Here is a 25287-nt window from a genome sequence, read left to right on the forward strand (position 1 = left end):
GCCAAAGTGAGCATGGGCCAGGGCCTTTCCCAGCATTTTCTGGGGCTGTCACATTGGCAGGGTGGGCTGGAGCCTGGTGTGGGCCAGGCCTTTTCTTAAGGTGTACATGCATTTTGATGTTTGGGGGGATTGTTTTTTCTTTCCTTCTAAATTGTTAACTCTTTTGGGGAAAATTCAGTTTCTAATCTTTTATGTACTATAGCATCTAATACATGTTCTTTGCAAATATTGGAACAAAATAATTATGGTTTAAATAAATGAGTTGATGCATGATTCCTGTAATACTCATTCATGGAAAATTTTTTAAAATTTAGAACTTTAAGGGAACTTTTGAATAATTTATTCTAAGTTCTTCATTTTACATATAAGATAATCAAGTTTTAAAAAGTTCTGCCACTGTTTTATCTCAGCAATTAAGAAGGAAAAATTAGGACAGGAACTAAAGTCTCCTGATTCTCAGGCAATGCTTTTATGTATTTTTAATTATATGACTATGCCTTTTTAAATGTATAAGTTATCTTGTGAATCTTTTTTGATGCTTTACATGGTAATGTGTCCAATTAATTACTTAATTTTCAATGATAATTACATATGAAGATCTTTACTAGATAAGTAGTATTAAAAAATAAAATCTTCAATTCTATAATTTTTAAAAAAGAGACCATAAATAACACGCTTGAAATCAAACCAGATTGAGGAAAAAGATACACAGCTATTACAAAATGAGATCTTATATAAAAATTTTTATTGCCATTTCTAAGAAAGCATTTTAAGAAGAAAACTACCCTTAGAACTCACATAGAAATGGACCACATATTCAATAGCAAATTGTTTTATTAAAAAAATTAGTACAAGTAATTAGTCATACATATGGATATAAACCATAAATAATATCTACTTTGATTAAATAGTTTTATTTATACAAGCAGGCTAGTTTATTAATGTAGTTCTCTGATTTTGCGTATATGTTTTTATTCGTGTATTTTGCACTTGCATACATGCAAACTGTATAAATGTGTATAGCATCAATTTATTATGGCTGCCATTTTATACAGATAATTTGATTCCCTTTAGTTTAAAAATTAACAAACATTGTATGTCTTAAAGTTTATTAGTGTGGTATAAATAAGAATATGTCATTGTTTTGGACTCTAGTGAACATTACATCCTCAGAAAAGCTGGAGCATGGTTTCTAACTGTCTTTAATATTTTCTATTTAAAAGGTAAATAAGATTTGCGGCCGTCCAATCAGAACACCCACACAAAGCCCCCGTTGTTCTTTTGATGGGAGCAAAGAGAAGCATGGAATGAAGATCTTTATAAGAAATGGGGAAGAGACACTTGCCAACAGAAGAAAGTAAGACATTTGTTTTACAACCAGAAAGAGAAAAGAAAGTAAGCTATTAATTTTACAACAGAATAGAATGTATTCTATTCTGTAGGGGTTGAATTAAGAATTAAGTAGAACAAAATACACTCTTGAAGAAACAAAAGATCAACATTAATTACCTTTAAAATTCAGAGCTTCCTCCTATTCTGTTAATTTGGAAGATAAGTTCAACTCAGGAGATGAAAAAACCTTTCTATGATAAAGGAAGATTTTTTATGATACAATATGGCAAGCCTTACATACATACGATCATTGTGCACTTCAAATGAGGCTAGTGTACAATGTTGTAAGCAATCTATAACACTCAGTCATCTTGCTTAACTGAAACTATGCCCCTTGAAGAGTAACTCCCCATTTCCCCCTCCCTGTAGTCAACAATATTGCATTGTACACTTCAGAATTTATTAAGAGGGTAGATCTCATGGTAAGTGTTCTTACCACAATAAAATAAAAATTTTTTAAATGTAGCTAGTGTGACTGAGGATTGAATTTTTTTTTTTTTTTTTTTTTGCGGTATGCGGGCCTCTCGCCACTGTGGCCTCTCCCGTTGCGGAGCACAGGCTCCGGACACGCAGGCCCAGTGGCCATGGCTCACGGGCCCAGCCGCTCTGCAGTATGTGGGATCCTCCCGGACCGGGACACGAACCCATGTCCCCTGCATCGGCAGGCAGACTCTCAACCACTGTGCCACCAGGGAAGCCCGAGGATTGAATTTTTAACGTTATATAATTTTAATTAGTTTTAGTCAAAATTTTACATGTAGCTAATAGCTACTATATTGGACAGAATGCAACACAGAAAGAGTATTCATGTAAATTATGTGATAAGTATTACTGAATGTTAAGTTCCTGTTAAAAAATGTAAAGTGTCCATACCTTTTACCTGGAATGCTGAAAATTACAAACTTTTGATTCAAAATGATAAGCATTGAGTGGCTTGCTTCTATAACTCACATTTCTACCACTGTGCCCGTGATTAATTGTTAAATTAATCGTTAAAGCCTTCATTAGTGTCTGTTGCTTGATAATTGGTGATTAAACTAAAAACATTTTAATACTGGAGGAAACTATTATTTATTTATTTTGGTATTCAGTTGACCAGTACAATGGCAAATACTACATTCTCAGTAGGTAATTTTTAATTGACCTGAAATTCAGAATTCTGTGTTTGTTTATTAATTCAAATAATTATTTCTAAAAATATCTTATGGAGAATTCAGTATTTTACATACTTTACCCTCTATAATGTAAAATATGTTTCCTTTTGAGATAGTGCTCTTAATTGCCCCATTCTCTCCTTGGTTGGGTTATTAGCACGGGATGAAGAACTGAGCTATTACTGGCTATGTGCTACAGCTGAAAACAATTAGCACATTGTTTGCAAGTAAAATAGCTGTGTTTTTAAATTTTTTTCAATTTAAACATCTATAGTGATCAGTAGTTATTTCTTGCATTTGGGAAATCAGTATGCCTTGCCTATGGTGGTTCTTATAATAAAACCCAGCTGAGGAAGATATTATGTTCCTGAAGATCATGTCAGTTTCGCCACCAAAACAACCTAGTTGCTGGAAAACCAAAACAAAACCCGGTACTTAACATGGTTTATTCCCTTGCAAAACTAAGACCATGCAGGTGAAATGTTACAGAATGGCTCAGGAGCAATGAGGGGCTTATCTGAGTGGAAAGTTTTATAAATATCTATCCTGGCCATTGAATAAACCTCCATGTCACCAATCTTGCAAACTCATTATTTCTATGACCTTGACTGGTCAGCCACCATTAACCATTTCCCATGAATCAGGGTAGGCTCATCACCACCAATCTCATGCCACACAAAGTGAACAACCAGAGGTCCTGCACTTGAGCCAGCTTAAGCATTTCACTTTTACACATTTTTTATTGCCATTCCTGAATGGAACTTAATTTCTGTGGCAGTATATTTCCTCTTGATGCCTATATATTGTTCATATATATGGATATATCTACTATCCATAAAGTAGAACTGAATTTTATCTATCCTTTCCTATCATAAAGTAGACTTTGTCATCCAAGCAGTGCAGAAGGCTGCAAGTAAGAGTTTACTTGGGCGATTAGGAATTGCAATTCAGGAGAGAGATTTGGGTGAAACTAAGAGTGTTGGAGCAGAGGAAAGAGTCAGGGGCTTATAAAGATAAAAGCCACAAGGTTGTTGAAGTTGTCTGACAAGAATTATGATTGATTCTGATACAAGAAAGGAAATATTTATTCTTAAGGGCTATTTTAGGGTAAGGGTTCAATAAGTAGATAGGCTGTCACAAGTTATTTGTGGTAAGTATCCGATAAGTCTCATTGGGCAGGTGTTCTGAGTGCCTGCATTAAGACAGTAAGTGGTCAAAGGTCAGATTCCATCCAGGTCCAGATGTACATAAGTCACACTTCCTCAGTGGACTCCCAGCTCCGTTTTAGAAAGCTCTCTTAGCAATACTATTTTGATTTCCTTTTGTAACCTGAATTTTATTTATCCTTCATCAACTTATCTTTCCCCATGAGGTCATAAATTTTGATTTAAGTAGGTGGGGCAATGTAGCAGGAATAGGTGCTTAGTGAGTCTGGACTAATTTCCATGCATCTTACTTGTCCTTTTCCCACCAGCTTGAGCCTGATTTCCAATCCATCACGTCCACTTGATGTTATATTGTTTCTATACAAGCCCGATCTTATAGCCTGGCAGGTCAGATAGTACTTATTTCCTCATGGGCATCTCAGGCTGCAGAATCATTTGCTGGTTTATGGTCAAGTGTGCAGGTTCTGCCAGAGCCAAGTTGTAAAGCAACCAGCTGACTGACCTACTGAATGACAGGTGGACCAACCAACCAACCAAACAAACAAAAGTAGTGTTCAGTAAAAAAATAAATAACTTTACTCTAAAACCCTTGGTGTCTATACTGTGATTCTTCTTATGGGACTTTCTGGAGTCTCTGCAGAGCATCTTTATTTGCCACCAGTACTTCAGTCACCATTGCATAGATGAACTGGGTCATCTGGACTGAATGTCAGAGCACCTTGGTGCTACTTTTTTTTTTTTTTTTTTTTGCGGTACGCGGGCCTCTCACTGTTGTGGCCTCTCCCGTTGTGGAGCGCAGGCTCCGTGGCCATGGCTCACGGGCCCAGTTGCTCCATGGTATGTGGGATCTTCCCGGACCGGGGCACAAACCCGTGTCCCCTGCATCGGCAGGTGGACTCTCAACCACTGCGCCACCAGGGAAGCCCGGTGCTACTTTATAAATGGGTTGTAGCAACACAGTATGTTGTAATATGTGTGTAATATGTTTTCTCTAAGATGCAAAGGGATCCCAAAAGCTCTGTGCTTCAGGTCATCTTAAGTGGTGAAATTTGTCTTTTGCATGAGAAGAATATCCCAATCAGATTCAGACTACTAGACATTTAGGCACCCTGCTGAATTGTCAAGCACTCAAAATGTCAGTATTTTTCCCCACCAGAATCATTCACTTGTCTACTAAGTTATCTAGCATAATGTGATCAATATTTGATTATCAGCATGGTGTCCTGTAGGATGCCTAGATGATCATGGCTCCTGTCTGTCACAGAGTGGGAGAATTGCCTTGAGGTCTAACAGTGAAGGGGTTCTTGCCAGCTGAAAGTGAAATGTCTCTAATTGCCCTTAATAATTGGTAAAGAGAGAAAAGCATTTGTCAAGTCATTAGCTGGATAGCAGGTGTCAGGACATGTATTGATTTGCTCTAGCAGGCACCACATACAAAGGAGTATGTAATTGGAGTCACCCTCTGACTCAGGTTATGATAATCCAACCATTATCCATATCCACCCCATGTGCATAGACCGGCCAAACAAGTGAGGTCAATGGTGAAGTGTTAAGATCACCACCACTACAATTTTCGTGTCTGATGATGACCCTAAACTCAGCAATTACCAAGGATATTGTGATAGTGTGATTTATAGTAAGAAATATGTATTTGCTCTTTGACACCACTCGTGGCATAGACTCCTAAAACCCTTGGATTTTCCTAAGTGATGAGAGAAGAACGGTGTCTTTTGTTATGTTAATGAGGTGACTTTTGGGTCCCACCTAGGGATGGGGCTGGCTGCCTGCAGGGCCAAACAAGTGATTAAAAGGCTGGAACTTTGAGTCTTACCTCCTAATCTCCAGTGAGGGGGGAGGGGCCACAGGTTGACTCAATCGACAGTGTCCATTAGTTAAGCAATCCCACCTGTGTAATGAAGCCTCCATAAAACCCCCGATGGTTTGTAGAGCGTCCTGGTTGCTGAGCGTGCGGAGGTGCAGGGCGAGTGACATGCCTGGAGAGGGCATGGAAGCTGTGTGCTCCATCCTCCAGTGCCTTGCCCTGCGCAGCTCTTCCATCTGGCTGTTCCGGAGTTATATCCTTTTATAATAAACTGTTGACCTAGTAAGTAAAACATTTCTCTGGGTTCTGTAAGCTGCTATAGCAAATTAATCAAACTCAAGGGGGGAGTGGGGAGTGAGAACGTGTGATTTATCGCCAACTGGTCAGAAGTACAAGTGACAATCTGGACTTGAGTCTGGCACCTGAGGGGTGTGTGTGTGTGTGTGTGTGTGTGTGTGTGTGTGTGTGTGTGTGTGTGTTGGAGGGGGTGGGACACAGTCTCGTAGGACTGAACCATTAACTTGTGGAATCTGATGCTCTCTCTGGGTAGATAGTGTCAGAATTGAATTGGATTTTTGTTTTTATTTTTTGTTTGTTTGTTTGTTTTTTGTGGTACGGTGGCCTCTCATTGTTGTAGCCTCTCCCGTTGCGGAGCACAGACTCCGGACGCGCAGGCTCAGCGGCCATGGCTCACGGGCCCAGCCGCTTCGTGGCATGTGGGATCTTCCCGGACCGGGGCACGAACCCGTGTCCCCTGCATCGGCAGGCGGACTCTCAACCACTTCGCCACCAGGGAAGCCCCTGAATTGGATTTTTAGATACGCTGCTGCTGTGGGAAAATTGCTTTTTGTTGGTATGGGGTCCCTCACTGCCTCTCCGCATACTGGAATTGGTACCAGAACCAAAACAGCTGTGATATTCTCTTGTTTTACTATTTTTTGTACAAGAGGTAGTTTTAGGCATTTCAGTTTGGCCCTCCATGAGTTGAGGAACCATTGTGGGGACTGTGCAAGAGATGTGCATGTCTCTTCCAAAGACATATTGAGAAGTGTGAAACAGACACACTTCTGTGGATTCACTGGGCCCAGTGTGAGACAGACTGAGCCTAAAATTTCATTTTCATTTTGTAACCGAAAGTGGGGTCCGGCTGCTCGCCACTCAAAAGTCAATAAAGAGGCAAGGTTGGTGGAAAGGAAATCTTGCTTTATTTTGGATGCTGGCAGTGAGGGGGAGGGCAGAATCCTGTCCAAAGGCCGACTGCCCCCCCCCCCCACCGCACTGACAATCAGTGGGCAAGAGCTTTTGTAGATGGAGGGAGGGGGCTCCATGCAGAAAGAGCACAGTCAGCTCTGACAGTCATCTTGAAACTGGTCATGTGGTGGTCTGAGCAGCGTCATCTTGATTTTAAGTACCGTTAATCTTCAGTTCCAGGGTTGGTTTGTTCCCATTTCTTTGAGGCCAGTTCTCGGAATTCTGGCAGCTTATGTCATGGCTACAGCCTGGTCATCATGTAGTTCACCTCTTCCACCTGGTGAGGGTGTCAATATCTACAAAACAGCTCACAGGATACTTCTCAGGATATGATCTATAGCCCATGAAAAGGAACTAAAGGTCCTTAACTATGCTGAAGGACTAAACTATACTATTTAGTCTTGTTGGACAGTTTTCCTTTGTTTCTGCATTTTCTCACTTCTCTGATTAAACTTTTTCTTTGCCCAAAGTTTTTTTCACAGACAAAAGCCAGACTGAGGACATGGGGGGTGGGGATCATAGGGTCCTGCTCCATTTCAGTTTGACCTCTATGAGCCCCATTTAGACAGACAGAATAGAATGGCATTTTGGGTCTTTAGGATTAAAGTTAACTGAGTCTCTATTGCTGGGAAGCAAAAGGGCCACAGGACCCTTCAGGAAAGATGGGAAGAAAGCTTTATGCTACATAATTGTTGGGCTTGTGCAGGAATCTTTCTCAAGAGAAGCCAGCCTTAGTATAGTGAAGGTACTAAGAAGCTGGGATTAGGAACTAGGTGAGAGACTGAGAATTCTTTTTGCTGAAAATAAAGTGACATTTCTTTTTCTTGTACTTTATATTTTTGTTAATTCAGATCTCTTATTTCATGGGTGAGCTATTTTCTTATCACTCTAATCAATTTATTAGCTAATATAGTTTAATAATAGTTATATAAGTTAACTAATACAAACTAATATAGTTTTAAAATTTTTATTTCCTAAAATTTTCTGTTTTCTCGTTTCCTTTTTTTCTGTGAGCTCAGTTTCCTACTAGATTCCTTTTTAAATTTAACTTAACCATTTGTAAGAGTTTCTTTTTATGTTCTATATATTGTTTGTCAGTTTTAGACTTTGCAAACATTTTCTATCTAAGGTGATAGTTCAGTTAAATGTAAATAAGTGAGTTGATGTGTAACTTAAGATGATCTTTGTTAAACAGAAGTTGTTTATAAAATGTTTTCTTGTTTAAAAATTTCTTGCCTGCGTCAATTCAAAAGGATAGTCTACTATTCTTTTTAATACTAGCATTATAGTTTTGTTTCTCACATTGTTAATATATGTAGAGACTATATCTTTATATATGTTATATATGAGGTAAAGTTCCAACTTAAATTTTCCAAATTCTGAGGCAGATTTCAAGGGTTGCTCTAAAACAATCCGTCCTTTTCCTTTTCTCATTGATTTTTTTTTTTTTTTTTTTTTTTACTTCATACTCATTCCAATTTCCCTTAGATAGATACACTGGCCTGTTTATAAGCTCTCTCTGAAATTTCTCTGTTTACTGGGGTTTTTTTTTTTTTCTGCTTTTTCTTTTTTCTCTTTTGCTCTTAAAGATTTTCTTAAATCTTGTAAGCCCCTTAACCTACTGTTTTTCAAAATTCTCTTAGATGTTTGTAGAATTATTTTTTCAAATATATTTTATAATCTCTTGAGTTTTGATTAGGGTTATACTGAATACAAAGATTGATTCAGACAAAGATATGTTTATAATGCTATATGTGGCTACTTTTTTGTACTTCATTTCTAATGGTCAGTCTGTTCATGGGACTGGGTTTTCTCTGTGGATGATCACATGGTGCACTGGTACAGCTGTTCTGGCAAGAGGCTTGCTGTACCTGGTAAAACTCATATACTCTATGCACTACAGTCTACCTTTTAAGGATGTATTGGAGAGAAACTCTTGCTCATATCCAGTACAGTCGTTCTAGTTGTAAAATGCATGTGTCTCTGACACTGTCTGACCATGTAAATGAAAAATAAACACTATTCTATTTACTAAAACTTTAAACTGTTTTTACATATAAATAAGTCATAGTCTTTAAAAATTATATTGTCAAAATTTACTTTAGATTTAATTTCTTTATTGGTATATCTTATAAAAATTTCTGTTTTAAATTATGGTAGATTTATGGCACCTGATTTAAAACATACATATTTTCAGGTCTTTGTGGCAGAGTAAGAGGTAAGTTTATATAGTTTCCTTTATTCAAACAATTCTTTTGAGGTTTATATAACCATTGTTGACATAAATAATTTGACGTTTGGCAGGGGTAACCAACAATATTTATTAAGAGGTGATTAATCAGTTTTTGTTTTTTAATTGGAATGTCTAGTGCATGGTTCAAAAACCAAACTGTACTGAATATAAAAAATAAAACAGGGCTTCCCTGGTGGCACAGTGGTTGAGAGTCCGCCTTCCGATGCAGGGGGCATGGGTTCGTGCCCCGGTCCGGGAGGATCCCACATGCTGTGGAGCGGCTAGGCCCGTGACCCATGGCCGCTGAGCCTGTGCGTCCGGAGCCTGTGCTCTACAACGGGAGAGGCCACAACAGTGAGTGGCCCGTGTACTGCAAAAAAAAAAAAAAAGGCAGAAAGATGAGTTTATTGAAAGGATTTCAACCTGTAAACCGGGGAACTCAAGGTTTTGGGAGTAGTGAGTTCTGATTTGCTCACAGACTAAGGGATTTTTATGGTATAAATATGGAAGTTATTTGGCTTTTTCAGGTAACTGTTTGGCTACTGGTCTTCTTTCTTATTTGGATCAGGGAGGCTGAGTTAGGGGAATAGGAAGTACAGAGGTGGCATGGACAGGCTTGGTGTTTGGGGATTGGCTGGTGTCCTCTGCCAATTTCTGAGAAGAGCTGTACATTCCTGTAAGGTTAGGTTAATTTTCCTTTATGCACCTATGTTGACCATCTTCATTTTGTCCTTGACATAAATGACTCAATTTTAGGTTGGTTCTACAGTGTTTTACAGTGATATATAATACACTGAAATAGTAGTTGTGTTTAAGGCTACCGTCTTGTTCTTTGTTATCCCTTTATACCATTTTTTTTTTATTTCTCCTTTCTTGCCTTTTGAGTTTAGCTGGTATTTATTATTTTTTTTTATCTTCAAAGCTTTTTTAGATTTGTGTTTCTTCAGTATTCTCAGTGGCTATCATAGAGATTAAAATATGCACTTTTAATTTTTTACCATCTACTTTAAATTAAAAGTTTTACCACTTCATTGAACAATATAAGTACCTCAAAACAGTTTCACTCTATTACTCTCTTCCTAGCTTTTGTGCTATTTTTGTCAACAAATCTTACTTCTACCAACATTTTAACAACCCCCAAGACATTACTGTTATCGTTGTCTTTAAGTAGTCAATATTTACCTATAATTACCTATTTTATTCTTTCTGGTACTTTTTTTTTTTTCATTTCTGTGTGTTCATCTAGAATCTTTGCTTTAGCTTTAGTGCATCTTTCATTGCTTATTACTAGTGATGAGTTTTCTCAGCTATTGTTTGTCTGAACATATCTTCACTTTTGAAGAATATTTTCACTAGGCCTAGAATTTCAAGGTGTTGCCAGATACATTTTTTAAAACTGTAAATGTCCAAGTCATAATTAAGTTCATGGCATGACACTGTATTAAGGAGTATGAAGGGTTTAATGGAAGCATTTAATGTGAAAGGTAACTAAGGTAGTGGATGTTGCTGGTGCCCTCCTTGCATCCCTTTACCTGTCCATTTTATCTGCTTCTTGGTTGCTGTGTCCTGCCTGCTGATAATGCACAGCTGCCTTATTATCTGGGGAACTGACCTCAACAGATAGGAGTCTTCTATGTTTATTATCTATTGCTACCTAACAAATCATTCCAAAAGTTAGTAGCTTAAAGCAAAAATAAGCATTTATTATGTAACTTTCTGTGGATCAGGAATTTGGGAGCTGCTTAGCTGTGGGGTTTTGGCTCAGGGTCTCTGGGAGGTTGCTGTCAAGAAGTCAACTGGGGCCATAGTCATTTGAAGGCTTTAGCGGAGCTGGAGTATCATCTTCCAAGATAGCTCACTCACATGGCTGTTGGCAGGAGACCTTGGTTTCTTGTCACAATGACCTCTCCATAGGACTGCTTGAGTTTTCTCACCACATTGTGGCTGGTTTCCCTCAGTGTAAGTAATCTGAGAGAAAGCAAGGCAGAAGCGGTAGTTTCTTATAAAGATCCAGCCTCTGAAGTCCCACACTCTCACTTTTGCAATCGCCTAAAAGTTATATAAGTCAGTTCTATCCAGTGTGGAGGGGGACTACACAGAGGCAGGAAGGGAAAGATTACTGGGGCTCATCCTGGAGAGTGGCTATAACACCATCTCATCCACATGGGTGAGGGGGGTAAACTCCCACCTACCTCACCCCGTCGGTGGCAGCTTGCAGGCAATGACTGACTGACACCCGAGCCTACGGGGCTTGCCCCTTGCTCAAGGTGGTAGGACCAAATATGTGGTGGAATTCACACGGCAGCACTGCTTGTGGAATCTGGCTGAAGATGAGACAACATCACTGCTTAACTGCTTCCTCCCCACTCTATCCGGCTTCCCTCACTACCTCTCTCTTACGAGCATCCCTCAGTGAGTCACCTGCATCCACATTGCTGTGTCAGACATTGCCTCTAGGAATCTGACCTAGAGATGTCTGAAGAAGTTCCTCAAATAAATGCAGAATAAGTGTAAACTAAGGCAGAAGTATAGTCTCCTATCATAAATGTAGATATTTCTCTATATATTCCTAAGTTCCTAACTTCTTTTGTTTTGTTTTTTTTCTCCCAGTTCTTCTGAATTCATAGGGAACCTTTCTGTTGAATGCATTGCCTTCTTGTCCTATTTGTAAAATTTGAAGAAGGAAATTTACATATTAAAATCTGTCTCTGGATCTAAGGGTTGTGCTCAACTTGTTGATAGAGTCTGGAAAAAGGAGCTAAACTATAGTTTATTATTATTTTAATCACATTTTGGAGATGTACTTATTCAGTCTACCCAATTTTTCCCATGTATGTAGCATGATGGTAATGAGCTGATTGGAGACTTGTAGTGATTGATACATACGAGTTACAAAGGTCTCTGAAAGTTGAGAAGGGCAAGGAAAAGGCTTTAAACATCTAGCAAAGCATCACTATTTAGCCTTAGTCTGGGGCAGAAACCAAGTCAACACAGCTGTAAAGGGCACTGCCCTCATATAGCTGTCTAAACCAGCCCAGGCAGAGTGCTTTCCCTATGGCAGTTCCTGCTCTCTGCTTGATTGCTTGAAGTTAGCTGGTAAGAGTAAGCTATTAGCGAGCTTGAATCAGTGATAATTAGCTGTACATTATTATTTCAAAGTGGTGTGGCTGTGCCAGTTAAGTGGGTAATTAGGAAAACCCCAGGACAATAAATTAAGACAGAGTCTCAACATCAGTGCCCCATCTGTTCTCCAGCTAACATTCCAATTAGCCAAGCCTCTCATTTAAGAATATGCTGATTAAGGGGTGGGCTGTATGTGTGAGTGTGTATTGGGGTAATAAAGACTTAGGTTTCAGTAAAAGTAAAATATTTTTAACGTCAGAGGTGATTTTGATGTGAAGGTGGGGAAAGGAGAATTTTTAGAAATAATAGATTTTCAATGTTGGAAACAAAATATAATTTAAATTGTTTTATGAGTTTTTGTTTCTCTCAGTTTTCTCTTCAGAACTTATTTGGGATATTGTATCAACGGGAAGTTCCATTTTATTCTAATGTAATTATTAAGTCTTGATTTGGATGAAAATTTTACCACTTGGAACATGAAGAATTTTATTTATTGAGGATGGGAAGTAAAGAGGACACTTGAAATTGCATAGTTTAAGGAGAGGAATGAGTCAGGGCATTATTCTTATTCAGGAGGGGTCTGTCTATGAAAGCAAATTAATTGTTACCCTGTACATCACAGAAGAACACAGTGATGTGGTTAAAAATAATTAAATTACAATAGGAAAAATCTTTAAACATATACTGAATGAAGAACAGTTAACATTATTTAGAATGACTGCCAGGATAGCTCAAAAGGTTCCTATTAAGTAGAATCAGTTGGCTTAAAATACATGAATTCATAGCTACATTGTTAAACCTTATTTAGTAAAATACTTTATTATTGAAACCACAATTTTTAAAATTCCTGATGTGTGTGTGTTTGGGTAAATGTATTTGTTTACATGGGTAAATCAGTATTGATAGACTGGGCTTAATGAATTGTGTATACACATACTCAGTGGATGAAAAAATCCATGGGTCAGGGGAAAGTCAACTCTTTGAGAAAAATTTAATATCATTTGTAGGACTGGAGAAAGCAATTTCCAATCTGTTTCCTAAAAGGAAGTTAGTGCTTCTTTGAGGTGCCATTGTTATTTATTATCTGTAAGTTTAATTTACTAGAATAAAGGCCACGTTCCCTTCAACGAGAACATTTCTGTTTAATTTAAAACAGTGCTTAGTGAGTGGTGGCAGTGAGGGCACCTAGGGCAGGGCAGGCCAAGGTGAGCCTTTGGATAAGGGGCCAGAGGCCAGGCCAGAGCAGGGCTAAGAAAACGTGAGCGCAAGGCAGGCTAGCGTCAAGCGCTACATGAATAATGCAGGGCAGGACCTCATGGGTCAAAACCCAGGCACACAGGAAGAAGGAATGCCAGAAGGCAGAGCAAACATGTGGCAAAAGTTTAGGTAGTGGTGCTTAACCTTTTGTGGGTCATGTATCCCACTGAGAATCTGATAAAAACTTCCCCGAACAAGAAAGTTCATAAACAAAGGACTTTAAACTGTGTTTGCTCTTATTTTCTAGATGTTCGTGGAAAAAATTAATGACCATTTCATGGAATATCTGAAACTAAACCCAAACAATGGGCAATTAAGCTAATATTCTACAGTACTTGTGTTGAAAGGAGAGATGGCTCCAAGTACTTGGTATAAACTAGAAGTTGAAATTGTGATGGTCTTAGAGGCTTGGTGTCCAGTGGATGCTGCTCGCTTTTTGTTTTGATGGTAACAATTATTGAAAACGTCAGAAAGCAAACTTATGTGGTTATCAGTGTCTGCAGTTAGCACTCTGATAGTTTGCTTGCTTAGATGAGGATAGGCTTATATCAGGGAATATGAGATTTATTCTAAATTCTTCAAGTTATTTACATCGATGGTCCATAATGCTCTGGACCTCAAGTTAATTTGAGACATCTGTGATATTGAGACTGTCAAATTTAAGTTAATGTGAGTCAAGATCTCCCCAAATTTCTCACTACAGAAAGAATAATAAAATATATTTCTCAGCCATAGGAAAAATGTCCTTTAATTTGGACATTTTTCTAACTGGTTCTCCAAAAACCTTTTGTTTCCCAGTAACCAGCAGCTTTGCCAGATGAGCTTAGAAGGTTTTCAATAGCATTTATAATCATGACTATAGGGTTATCTCATTTATATGGCTCAAGATATCCCCCATCAAGAAAACCAAACTGCAAATGCAGTTTTCCCTAATATACCTGAAAGCAACCTTCCTCCCTCCCTTCCTTCCTTCTCACAAAAAGTGAATCTTTTATCCATTTTCCTTTGGAAAGTCAGTGAACATCTGCAAAGTTGAAAAGAACCCCAAATTCAGCTCACATTTTTTTCACTCAAATTTTTTAAGCGGTGAGGAGGATTTTAAATATGTGTCCTATTGAAATTGATGATTTTTATAGAAGTGTATAAAAGATACTTCAGAATTTTTAGCAGAATCTATGGAGCCTACATCAGGATGATGAGTGTGGCTCATTTCTTTTACTAAAGTAGCAAAAGTAATTGTACTTAGAAACATCGTGAGTGCTTCATCTACAGCAAGAGTACCAAGCACTTTCTTTCTCTTGGTTTTCTGTTGCAAAGAATATTCCATCATTTTAAATTTATCATTGGCATTTGAAGTGTCCAAATCATGCATACAGATAAGAGGGAAAAATGGGGAACAGGTAGAATCAAGAGATATTCATATTTTTTTATCCAGTTGTATATCGAATAGAAATAACAAAGCTGCCAATTTCTCCATAATTGTGCTCAAAATAGAAGAAATGTGTTTCTGGAGTAGATTATATCATTTAACAGAGGCTCTGCTTTTTATGATTTTTCTCATCTTCAAGATACAAATTTATGTCAACCATTTCCAGGCCATACCATGGTCTCCAGAATCACATGTGGAATCCTTTGCTTAGAAGTGCAACTGATGAAAGTTTTAAGGTAGTTTTGGGATAATTCTTTTAGTTTAGGCCCATATTCATAGACTTACAGGCTTGCGGATCAAATTTTCTTCTAATTGATTGATTCTGTTTGATGACTTTTGAAGACTGACAGTCTAAGGTGCTCCTTTGGCTGTGTTGGTTTGACCCTCCTTCAGCAAGAATCTTGTTAGACATGCAACACTGCAACTTTGGGGTCCTGCAAACTGAGTGAATCCAAAGGATTTATAATCTTTATTGTATTTGGTTTGTCTACCTTTTCCAATGTAAGTTAAGCCTTATGTACACAAAGTACATATGAATAATCATAATGGAAACATGGAATTACTTTAATTCTGTTCATAGGGACAGTATTTTATTATTTTTTTAAAGAAAATTTCTGCTTTATTTGTCACAGCATGGTTTGTGAGATTTGAGGGACAGTATTTTAGATGTCATAATTGGGTAAATGTGATTATGTATAATAATGATGTATTGTTTAACCCTGGTCAACAATATTCTCTGCCACCTTTCAGAAGTTGGGCATACAATAATACCTGGTTTACATGGGATATTCACGAGTAATTTTTTTCCAAAATGAGAATTAGTAGAATAATAGGAATATAATTGAAGATGAAAAGAACTCATTTTCTTTGAACCTGGTTAACTATACATTTCTTGACCCTAAAGCCTGTCTTAATATCAGAATCCAGGAACACAAATATATGCATTGAGAGGTATACAGTAAGTGAAAATGCAAATGAGAATAATTTGTACCAGGCATACACTGTCTATCAGTTAGACAAGTTTGTGGATGGAGGTAACCAGGAATATCTGACTGAAGTCATTAAATAAAAAAAAGAAAAGAAGGAATGAGAAGGAAGCCCATTTATTGTCAGACTATCAAAGTGAAAGTAGTTCATTAATGTGCTGATGCTGAGAAAGGAAAATATTGTCCAGAATGTTTTCTTATCCCCTAAGTCATGGAGTTTATAGTTAAAATGTTAGCAACCACAGAAAATATCTTACTGCAAAGGAGAGTAACAATCAAGATTTGACCTAAAATCCTGAATCTCAAAATACAGGTATAATGTTTCTTTGTATAAATGACCTATGTTAGAATCATTAGATTTGCAAATATTCTGTTTGGCTAAACCTTCTCATTGGTCTTGACCCTGTCAGGTCCTAGACACTTTTTCTATTGGAAGATTAATAGCATGCTTCCCGAAACTAGTATAACTGAACAAATAATTACATATTTTAATGAAAATGAACAAAGTTATGAGGTAGGAGAGAACATCACACCTCCTTTGGGATGGATGCTCAGTTTAATACCATCTGATTTGTTTAAATATTGGATGTTTGGTTCTGTGCTTATTTTTATAAATGAGTTAAGGTCTTTGTTTAAAGTCCTTTTTAATGGAGAACAGAGTCGGTGCTTTTTGAGGTACTTTTTTTACAACATGGGAAAATGAGGTGAGAGCTTGTTTTGAAAACCTAGTTTTGACATCAGGTTTAAATCACTCTTTTAGAGGAGGATGCTTTCAGAAAGGGTGCTTTTTACTAGGACATTTAAATGGTAATGCGTTGGGTTTAAGGGATATTGAAAAGGGAGAATAGAAGGGTGTATACTAATTGTATAGATGGTTATGAATGTCCAGCTCAGGGCTGGTATCAAATCACCACTAGGGAGCCTTTTAAACACACAGCACCTGTTGGAAAAGAATCCTCTGCAGAGAGGATGGGAGAATGTTAGCATGTTTCCAGTGCTTTTTCCCATCATTTTCCCTGCACCCCCGCCCCAGTCTACTGCCCATCTTAACACCTTCAGCTCTGTTGAGAAAGCACAGTAAATCTGTGGAGGAAGGGAAATCCCATCTCATGAACAAGAAGACTTCCTACCAGGAGGGAAAAACCTGGAATCATTTAGTCAGAAGAAAGAAAATCCTTCTCTAGGAGAATAGTGCTGATTCTGAGGTCACAGCTTCCATCCTGAGCAGCGGGTTCAGAGAGCAGACTTTATGAGTTACTCTTTTAGAAAAAACAGTGTTTTCTTTTTTAATCAAATATGAATGCAATGTGCTTGAAACACATTTCCATCTGTGATAAAACTCCCTGGTGCCATTTATTGCTTTGCTTCTTAGTGCTACACTCACCCTTTCCCCGCATCTCTCCAGGGATCATGAAGCCTGTATAGAAAGGGACCAAGAAGCTAGATTTCAGTCTCCCTATAGCCCATCTGCCTGCATGTATTTAATTATTTTCAAGCATTTACAATGAGAACCATTATTGCCATAGAACAGAAATCTTTAGAAATCCCTTCTCAAGATCTATACAAATATTTTGTCAAATAGAATGACTTCATTGAGAATTAAGTCAAATGATGAAATATAGATTCAGAATTGCCAGAGAAAATAGCCCTTATCCAGAAATATGTGATTATGTATTTCCTCTGTGGGGCAGGAGACTGACACTTTAAATGTCTCCTGTTTGACAACCGTGGTCAGACACGTCCACAGGTTTGAGCCTGTTCATTAGTGCCATATTAACCTTAAGTCTGCCTCAGGCCATTAACCAGCAAACTGCACATTTGACCTTTGTTCTACAGGTATTTTCAAACAGTGTGTGTGAGGCACTGCTTTTAATTTGGGTTCTGTATTATGTGTGGACTGATGTGAGGGCTGAAAAAATCAATATATGTCATTAAGTACAGAAACGTGCGGTCTGAAACATTCCACAGAGAAAAGTTCCATTCGAAAATCAGGTTCTTCTCCAACACTTTTCCAGATAATCAGCTTTGCTCAGAGTTAGAGATAGTCTTTTATATCATGTTCAAGGGAAAAAAGGCGAGGAAGCGTTCTATGTGACAGTTGATAAATGTTTTAAAATGGAAACAAATGCCCACTAGATGAAGACCTAAGACTGAGAGGTATGACTTTTGAACATAGCTCTGTTCCCAGCAACATCTCATGAAATGAAATACAAAATCAAATGTAGATTGGAGCCATATGCTTAAGTGAAAACAGCTCTCTAGAAAATCAGCAAAGTTTGAAACACGCCGTTGTCACCCTTTAAACCATACGTGTGAGAAACATGGCAGCCTTATAAATTAAAAAGTAAAAATTGGCTTAGTGGACTATTTTGATAAATTATACTAGAGTTGCTATATCCAGGTTTTGGAATATTATACATCTGTATAAAAATAAGTAACTCCTAGATTTATTAACCTGAAAAGCGTTCATGATATATTGTCAAGAGAAGAGCCAGTTGCATGTACGTGTATAGCTTGGTCCTAGTTTTGTAAAATCAAACCATCTCTGTCTCTGTCTGTTTTGGGTTATGTGTTAGTGTGCACATAGAGGAAACTGAAGAAAGCACCCCAGGCTGTTAACATTTGTTACCTCAGGAGGGAGGATGGAAACACTGTGGAGGGACAGATATGAACTTATTCTTCATGTGCCTTTTAGTTATTTAACTGTTCACTAAAAGATATGTTACTTCTGTTATTAAAAATGATTCAAGTCAAATGATAATGGTAAAGCCAGGTGAAAGTGTCACTTGATTTTAGAGTAGTAACTGGACATTCCTGTGTCAACCAAACTAGAAATGATTACTTCAGGGTGAATTGCATTTCCTTTCTTTCTTTTTCTTTTCTATCTTTTTTTTTGTCACGTGACAGATCAGGAGACTTTCTGGCACTGCAGGCCTCCAGGGCATGGGAAGCAAGGAAGCACTAACTATGTTGGTCCATGTTCCTCTCCAGTCAGTCAGCTCAGGGCAAGCAAGGCTGGAAGCTATGAATGAGCAATTGTGTTGCAGCCTTTTTCCTCTTTCCTATGCTAGCACAGTGTGCAAAGCTGTTCATTAGCCAGAGATCAGAAGTTTCTCCACTCCCTGCTTCCTGCACCAGATCTTTCAAATTGGTAAAGAGATACAGATAAATCCTATCTAAACATGTTGCTTTCTAAGTGCAGATTTTGGCAGGAAGAACTGATGTATCTGTTTTCTATCTGTCTACCAGTCTACTACTGTGTTCTGTGAAAAGCGTGATTATTTCTATAAAATTTTAAAAACAGAGGGAAATATTCTTTTCTATAAAGAGTCATTCAACTTTGATTTGTCAGATATCTAATATCTTCCTGATACTGCAAAGTGATGGCATTTTTATTAATCAATGAAACAACGATGTCAAGGTCTGCATTAACTAAACGCTTAACTAAATAACTAACTTAATAAATAACTCAGTCACTTTTCACAAGTCCTTCCGCTTCTTTGGTTTTAACTTTCCTTAGTTATAAAATAAGAGGCTGCACATTAGTATCCTGTAGGAAGCTTTCTGAAAAACACAGGTCCCTGGTTCCTACCCCAAGCACAAAATCTGAATGTCTGAGGGAGAAATCTAGGCATACAGTTTATGTTTCCTTGGTGATGATAGAGTGCATTTAGGACAGAGAACTACTGGATCAGATCATCTTTAAGGCTCTTTCTAACTCTTGTCTTTATAATATAGTATACCTGTGATATATTAATTATAATGGCTATCTTATACCACCGTGTGACTAAATGTTAATGTGTCACTACATGTTAGCTTCAGCATCACATATATATTGGGTTGGCCCAAAAGATCATTCGGGTTTTTCTGTGAGATCTTCTATATTCTCTCCATAAGAATATATATATATATATATTCTCTCTATATATGTTCTATATATAATATAGAATCTGCCTTGAACCTGTTTAGTAGAATCTGGCCACAGCTTGCAGTCCTGCCCTTTAGATTTCTTCCATTTTCTAGGAAGGTCTTTCTGATATAGCTCCACAGTCTAGGAGTGGGTCCCGTAATTTAAAGTGCCCCAAGTCAGCTGTTCTCTTTAAGGACTTTAAATTATCATTATCATTTTTTAAAATTGTATTTCACGTAGAAACGTCTAATCCTGGAAGTTGTTAAAAACTAACACTGCATCTGGGGCCAATTCAACAAGAATTTGTTAGGTGCCTGTGGGGTACCACACTGTGGTCCAGACCCTGGGGATATAAAGCAGACATGGCTCTTGTCTTTAGAGAATGCACCCTTTAATCAGGGAGGCAGATATACAGACAGTGAAATATAATACCAGATAGCCAGGGCTATAAACAGATGGCGAGGGTGGTGAGAGAAACGGATAGACCAACAGAAGCATCACAGGCTGGTCAGGCAAGGAGTCAGGGAGGAGATGGGGATAAAGCTGGATTTTGAAGGATGGGTAGATGGTGACAGAAGTAGGAGGGAAGGCCATTCTGGGGAGAAGAAAAGGTGGCATCTTACGCAGTAAATATTGAGATTTCTTAGGCAAAATGAGTGTGTGGTTTTGGCTGTGGTGTGAGACTGGAGGGAAGCGGGACTGTCTTGGGCAACTAAGGGGCAATGAATAGAGACATGATGAGCCACGGTAAGACATTTTACCTGAATGCTTAGGATTTTAAAGCAAGAAAGTGTTATGGCTGTTTTCTGGAGCGAATTCTGGTAAGAACTTGGGGCATGCATTGAAGGGAAGATGGGAGGGCAGACCTAGTCAGAGAAATCATTTGTTAGACTGTCGTAATCCCAAATGAGAAAGTATAAATTCGAATGTGGCCCTGACATATAGGCTTTGAATAAATATTCTGACAAAGCATGTTTTCCTCTTTCAAAAATATTTTCGGAGCGTTGCTCTTAATCATGTTTGATTTCTGTATTCTTGAGATGTCTTAAGACCAAGATGAGCAAACAGCATGTACATAACACAGCTCCTCAAGGATAATTAGCTGGAGGCTCTAACATCTTGAATTTATTTTTCTCCTAATTTTAACTGGAAATATTCTCATGACTGTAGAAAAATAAATGTATGGATATAGTCACCCTTCCAGCAACTTAAATTTTGAATCATCCAAAGAATCTAATGTTTTATTTGTTGTGACATTTCATGTACAACTGGAAAAGGAGGGCCTGGTGCATTTTTTTTTTTTTTTTTTTTAAGTAGGCTGAGCATTAAGCTGGGAACTGAAGCATGGATTCTTTTCTCATGATCAACATTCACTGGGGCTGTGGCAGTAGGTAAATGTTTTGAACCTCACTATGGCTTCTAGTTATTTGAGCCCTGCATTTCTTAGCAATTCAACTATTATTATTGTTTTTCTATATCCAGTATAGATCTCCTGGTCCTTCAACGCAACCACTTTTTTGCAACACTAGTCTTAATTCCTGTGACCTCAAAACTGCCAAACACAGAATTATAGAGTTCCAAAGTACATTCTCTGCTCAATTTCTATCCTCACAAATCAAACCTTATTTCAACATTCACGTGGACTTTCTTCCATTCTTTTAGTCTCAGGGAATTTGCTCCAAAGCTAACCACTCTGTTTTCCATAATCCTTCCCCTCTCTTCTTTTCAGAACTTATGATCCATCAGTTGTTCATTTGTTTTTCTTATCTTTGTATCAATTAAGAGAGATTAGGTTGTGATGTCGTAACAAAACACCTCAACCTATCATTGGTTTAGAACCCCCAAAATTTGTTTTGTTCCCAACCAATGCCCATTTCAGACCAGCAGGGCTACTGCTCAAGTTGCGGTTGCTCTGGCTTTAAGCCTCAGAGTTACAGAGCAGCTGCCATCTGAAACATTGCCTGCCATCAGGGGAGAGGGAAACAGAAGCTGGCAAAGCCACATTGGTCCTTAAAGCTTAAGCCTGGAGGGAACAAACATCACTTCTGCGTACATGACTAGAATCCAGGACAAGTCACAAAGACAAAGCTACCCTCAAAGGGTAGTTCACCTGATTGGGGAGGGGAAGACAATTAGAAGTTATCTTAAAACCTTTGCTTTACCTGTCAATTCTAGATTCCTAATGTTTTTCAAATCTATCATTTTCCTGACGTTGACTGGAAGGTTTTTTTCCCCATCCTCATACTTCTCCCTTTGGACTTGCTTATAGTCCCCTAAGTGACCTCACTGCTTTTCTGTTTCCACAGTACTGTGATGATGATGATGTCACTTGCTTCCTGGAAAAATTAAAGGCTCTCACCACCTGAATAAAACTGAAACATCTTATGATGATCAACAAGGCCGATGATAATCTGGCCTCTTCCTGCCTTTGACTGTGATTCCCATAAGCACACTCCTTACTAGTTAAACTAACTGTATGAGTCTCTGAATACACAATGTTCCTCTTTACCTTTGTTTATCCTGGATTTTTGTTGTTGTTGTTTGCTTCTTGGTTTGTGGTTTTTGTTTTTTTTTTTTTGGCATGGAACACTGAAATGTTATCTTCTTATTTCCTGATTCTTTCTCTGTCTTCAAATGTGACACTACTTACTAATACTGTATTATTATTGTAGATTTTTACCAGAATGTGCATTCTTAGAAGGCAGGGACTGTTTTCTTTACCTATGAATCCCTAGCGCCAACACATAGCTTGGCACTCCATAGTGTTTAGTATTTTGTGACAAATAATTGATAGCCGATGGTTTATGCAATGAGTGGAAATCTTCGAGGAGACTATCCTTTCAGAGAGAACGCAGGCAAAGGCATGGAAGTAAGTTTGGAGGACAGCAAGCATCTCACTTTTGTGGAACCTGAAAGTGTGGTTTGGGTTGTTGCTGAAATTGAGATGAGAGGGTACCTTATATAGCTTTCTAAGAAGTTTGGATTTCATGCTGTAGAGAATAGAGAGCCACTGATGGCTTTAAGCAAGTACATGGCATAATCTGTGGACTACCAGATTTCAATTTCTATAGGTGGCTCTCATGGAGGATGGGAGGTGATTGTTGAAGGAACCGACTGGGAGGTATGCTCTCTTGGTACAGTAATTCCAGAGAAAGATGCTCAAGGCTTGAGCTAAGGCAATGGCAGTAGCATTGGGAAAGGGAACTGAAAGAAAGATGTGAATTTCCCCCTTATGATCGATTGGTTGTGAAGGGAGAAATGAAATAAAGGCACCATTTACCAAGAGTGAAGTAGGAGGTTTGGGGGCCAAAAATTATCTATTCAGTTTTACGTGATCAATTTGAAGGTCTCAACATTTGCAGCCATTTGTGCCAGGCCTCTTCATTTCTAAAAGATTCTTTGATTCCAAACATGTGGTCATTTATAGTGAATAGAATTCAGGACAGGAGCCATACATCTTCCTGTTCATTAAGCCCCACCTCTCTAAGAAAGAACCAGTCAATTTCATCAATTATGTTTTCATAGCTGCAGTATGAGAATTGATGTTTTTTCATGCATTCCAGTTAGTGGAACACAACCATCAAGGAGAGACTTATTTTCTAGTAGAGGAAATCGATAAAATATAGATAAGCATTTAACTGTGCTAGTGAGAAAATACAGCATCTTTTTTTGATTGAGCATGGGTTAGAGATTTGTGCTTTCTGCAACCATTTTTTTTTATCACTTGTCCGGTCAAGCTTTGCTAAAAGTTTGATTAAATACTCACCAGCCACTTGCCATGGGAACTTCTGATCTTCTCTATGATTGCAGATCTTACATATTTGAAAGTTATATTTATCCTCCAACAGAGTAGCGGTTATTTACAACTCCAGCAGTTTCTACAGTTCTTTGAAAACCAATAAAGGAGAGAATTACAAGTTGAAACGGTTGAGCATTAGTGCTGTCAAAATTAGATTTAATTTTAAAAAATTGTTTATTCCAGCTATAATTTATAGACACCCCTGCTCTTTAATTTCATTTTTAAAGAAATCATTTTAAAAGTATCAACGGAGAATGCAGTTTCATAATTGCTACATTTTAATTACTCATCCCACGAATTTCTGAAGTTTGCTTTTCTGCCAGCGTTTCCATCTCCTCTCCCTGCCTTTTAGTCCTGAGGGGACATTTCCTCTGGATCAGGCTAGTGGCTTTTCTTTTCTTCCTCCCACCCCCAAACAATTGTTTATGTTAAAAAGTTCAGAGCTAAAGTCTTTAGGACTTGGTCTTTTGAAATGCTAAAACTCAAGTTCTTGAGACCTCAAAGCCTTGGTTTTAAAACTCCAAAGTCTTGGATTTCTAAATTGAAAAACTGCTTTTTTGTTGAATTTTTCCCTTTCCATAATTGATGGTGAAAGGGGAAATATTGGGTTGGCCATGAAGTTCATTCAGGTTTTACAGGAAAAATCCAAACGATCTTTTTGGCCAACCCAATAGTATGAAAGGGAAAAAACTTAATAAATGTATTAAATATTACTCCCTCCAATAACTTATATTTTCATGCTTCTGAAGTGTGTTACATACCTGGGTTCTCTCATATTTAGTAAAGACATGTTATTTGAAGTTCTTAGACCCCAAAGAGAAGACCCACATGGGAAAATCACCCAAGTCTACTAAACTTTTAATCAGTAAGCAATCAGTCAGCTTGTTATAAGCCTCTGACATTTCTATATGGAAAAGAAATTAGTATCACTGTGGTTTAGATGCCAGTAGCTAGTGAGGGCTTTTAGGGAAGCTAAAGTGGTGTGTGTGTGTGTGTGTGTGTGTGTGTGTGTGTGTGTATAATATTCACAGCTTCTTGGACCTGGAGTTATATAAAGTTCATACCCAGTGAAAACTTCTATGTAAAGAATAAATTTGAATACATTTTAAAAAAATATAGTTTTTGTCTTGTTAGAAAAGTATTGAAAATATATGAAAATAAGTAGAGAAAAATTTAAAAGTTACATTCTAAACATTATGCATAACAAATTATGCTATTTATATTGGCATTTATTATGGATTTTTGGGTTTAATTGTTTTCTTTGTTTTTTCCATTCAGAGAATTTATCAACAGCCTTCGACTGTACAGGACATTCTATGGAGGCCTGGCTGATCAACTTTGTGCTAATGAGTTAGCGGCTGGTGATGGACTGCCGTGCTGGAATGGAGAAGATATAGTAAAAAGGTATTTTATGTGTAGTGGTCTGTGGAAGCATAACGGCCACTTTCATCCTTGCTTTCTTTTCCTAGTTCTTGAATGCATTACTTCAGTTTTAACTTTGCCACACAGGTTAGAGGATACATTAATTCCTCCTCTTTAGTTTGTCAAAAATAAGTTTGATTCTTTTTGACATTTTAGAAATATGATAGCATTCTGTGGTGTTCTGAAATTTCTCTCGTCTTTTCTATCTGTGGCTCACCCAGCAATCCCACTTTTTCAGTGAAGTATTATTTAACTTCTAGCCAATCTGTCTTGTTTCTCAGATATCTTTTTTTTTAACTTTATGAGTATTAGAAAGAGAGGAAATTTGGTGAAATGTGAATAC

General features: G+C 37.8%; 1 protein-coding gene across 1 annotated transcript in view; it reads left to right on the forward strand.

The window, feature by feature from the left end:
• The window catches only part of GPC5 (glypican 5), a gene marked incomplete at both ends in the record, with an annotated part of 1313977 nt that overhangs the window by 277150 nt on the left and 1011540 nt on the right, over window positions 1–25287 (forward strand). The window contains 2 exons of the mRNA XM_081214376.1: window positions 1224–1357; window positions 24801–24926. Of these exons, the coding sequence (XP_081070502.1) occupies window positions 1224–1357; window positions 24801–24926 (260 nt within the window). The remainder of the gene's footprint in view (window positions 1–1223; window positions 1358–24800; window positions 24927–25287) is intronic.

Source organism: Mesoplodon bidens (genome assembly GCF_964165515.1).
Source record: "Mesoplodon bidens genome assembly, chromosome: 17".
In the NCBI taxonomy this organism is placed as follows: Eukaryota; Metazoa; Chordata; class Mammalia; order Artiodactyla; family Ziphiidae; genus Mesoplodon; species Mesoplodon bidens.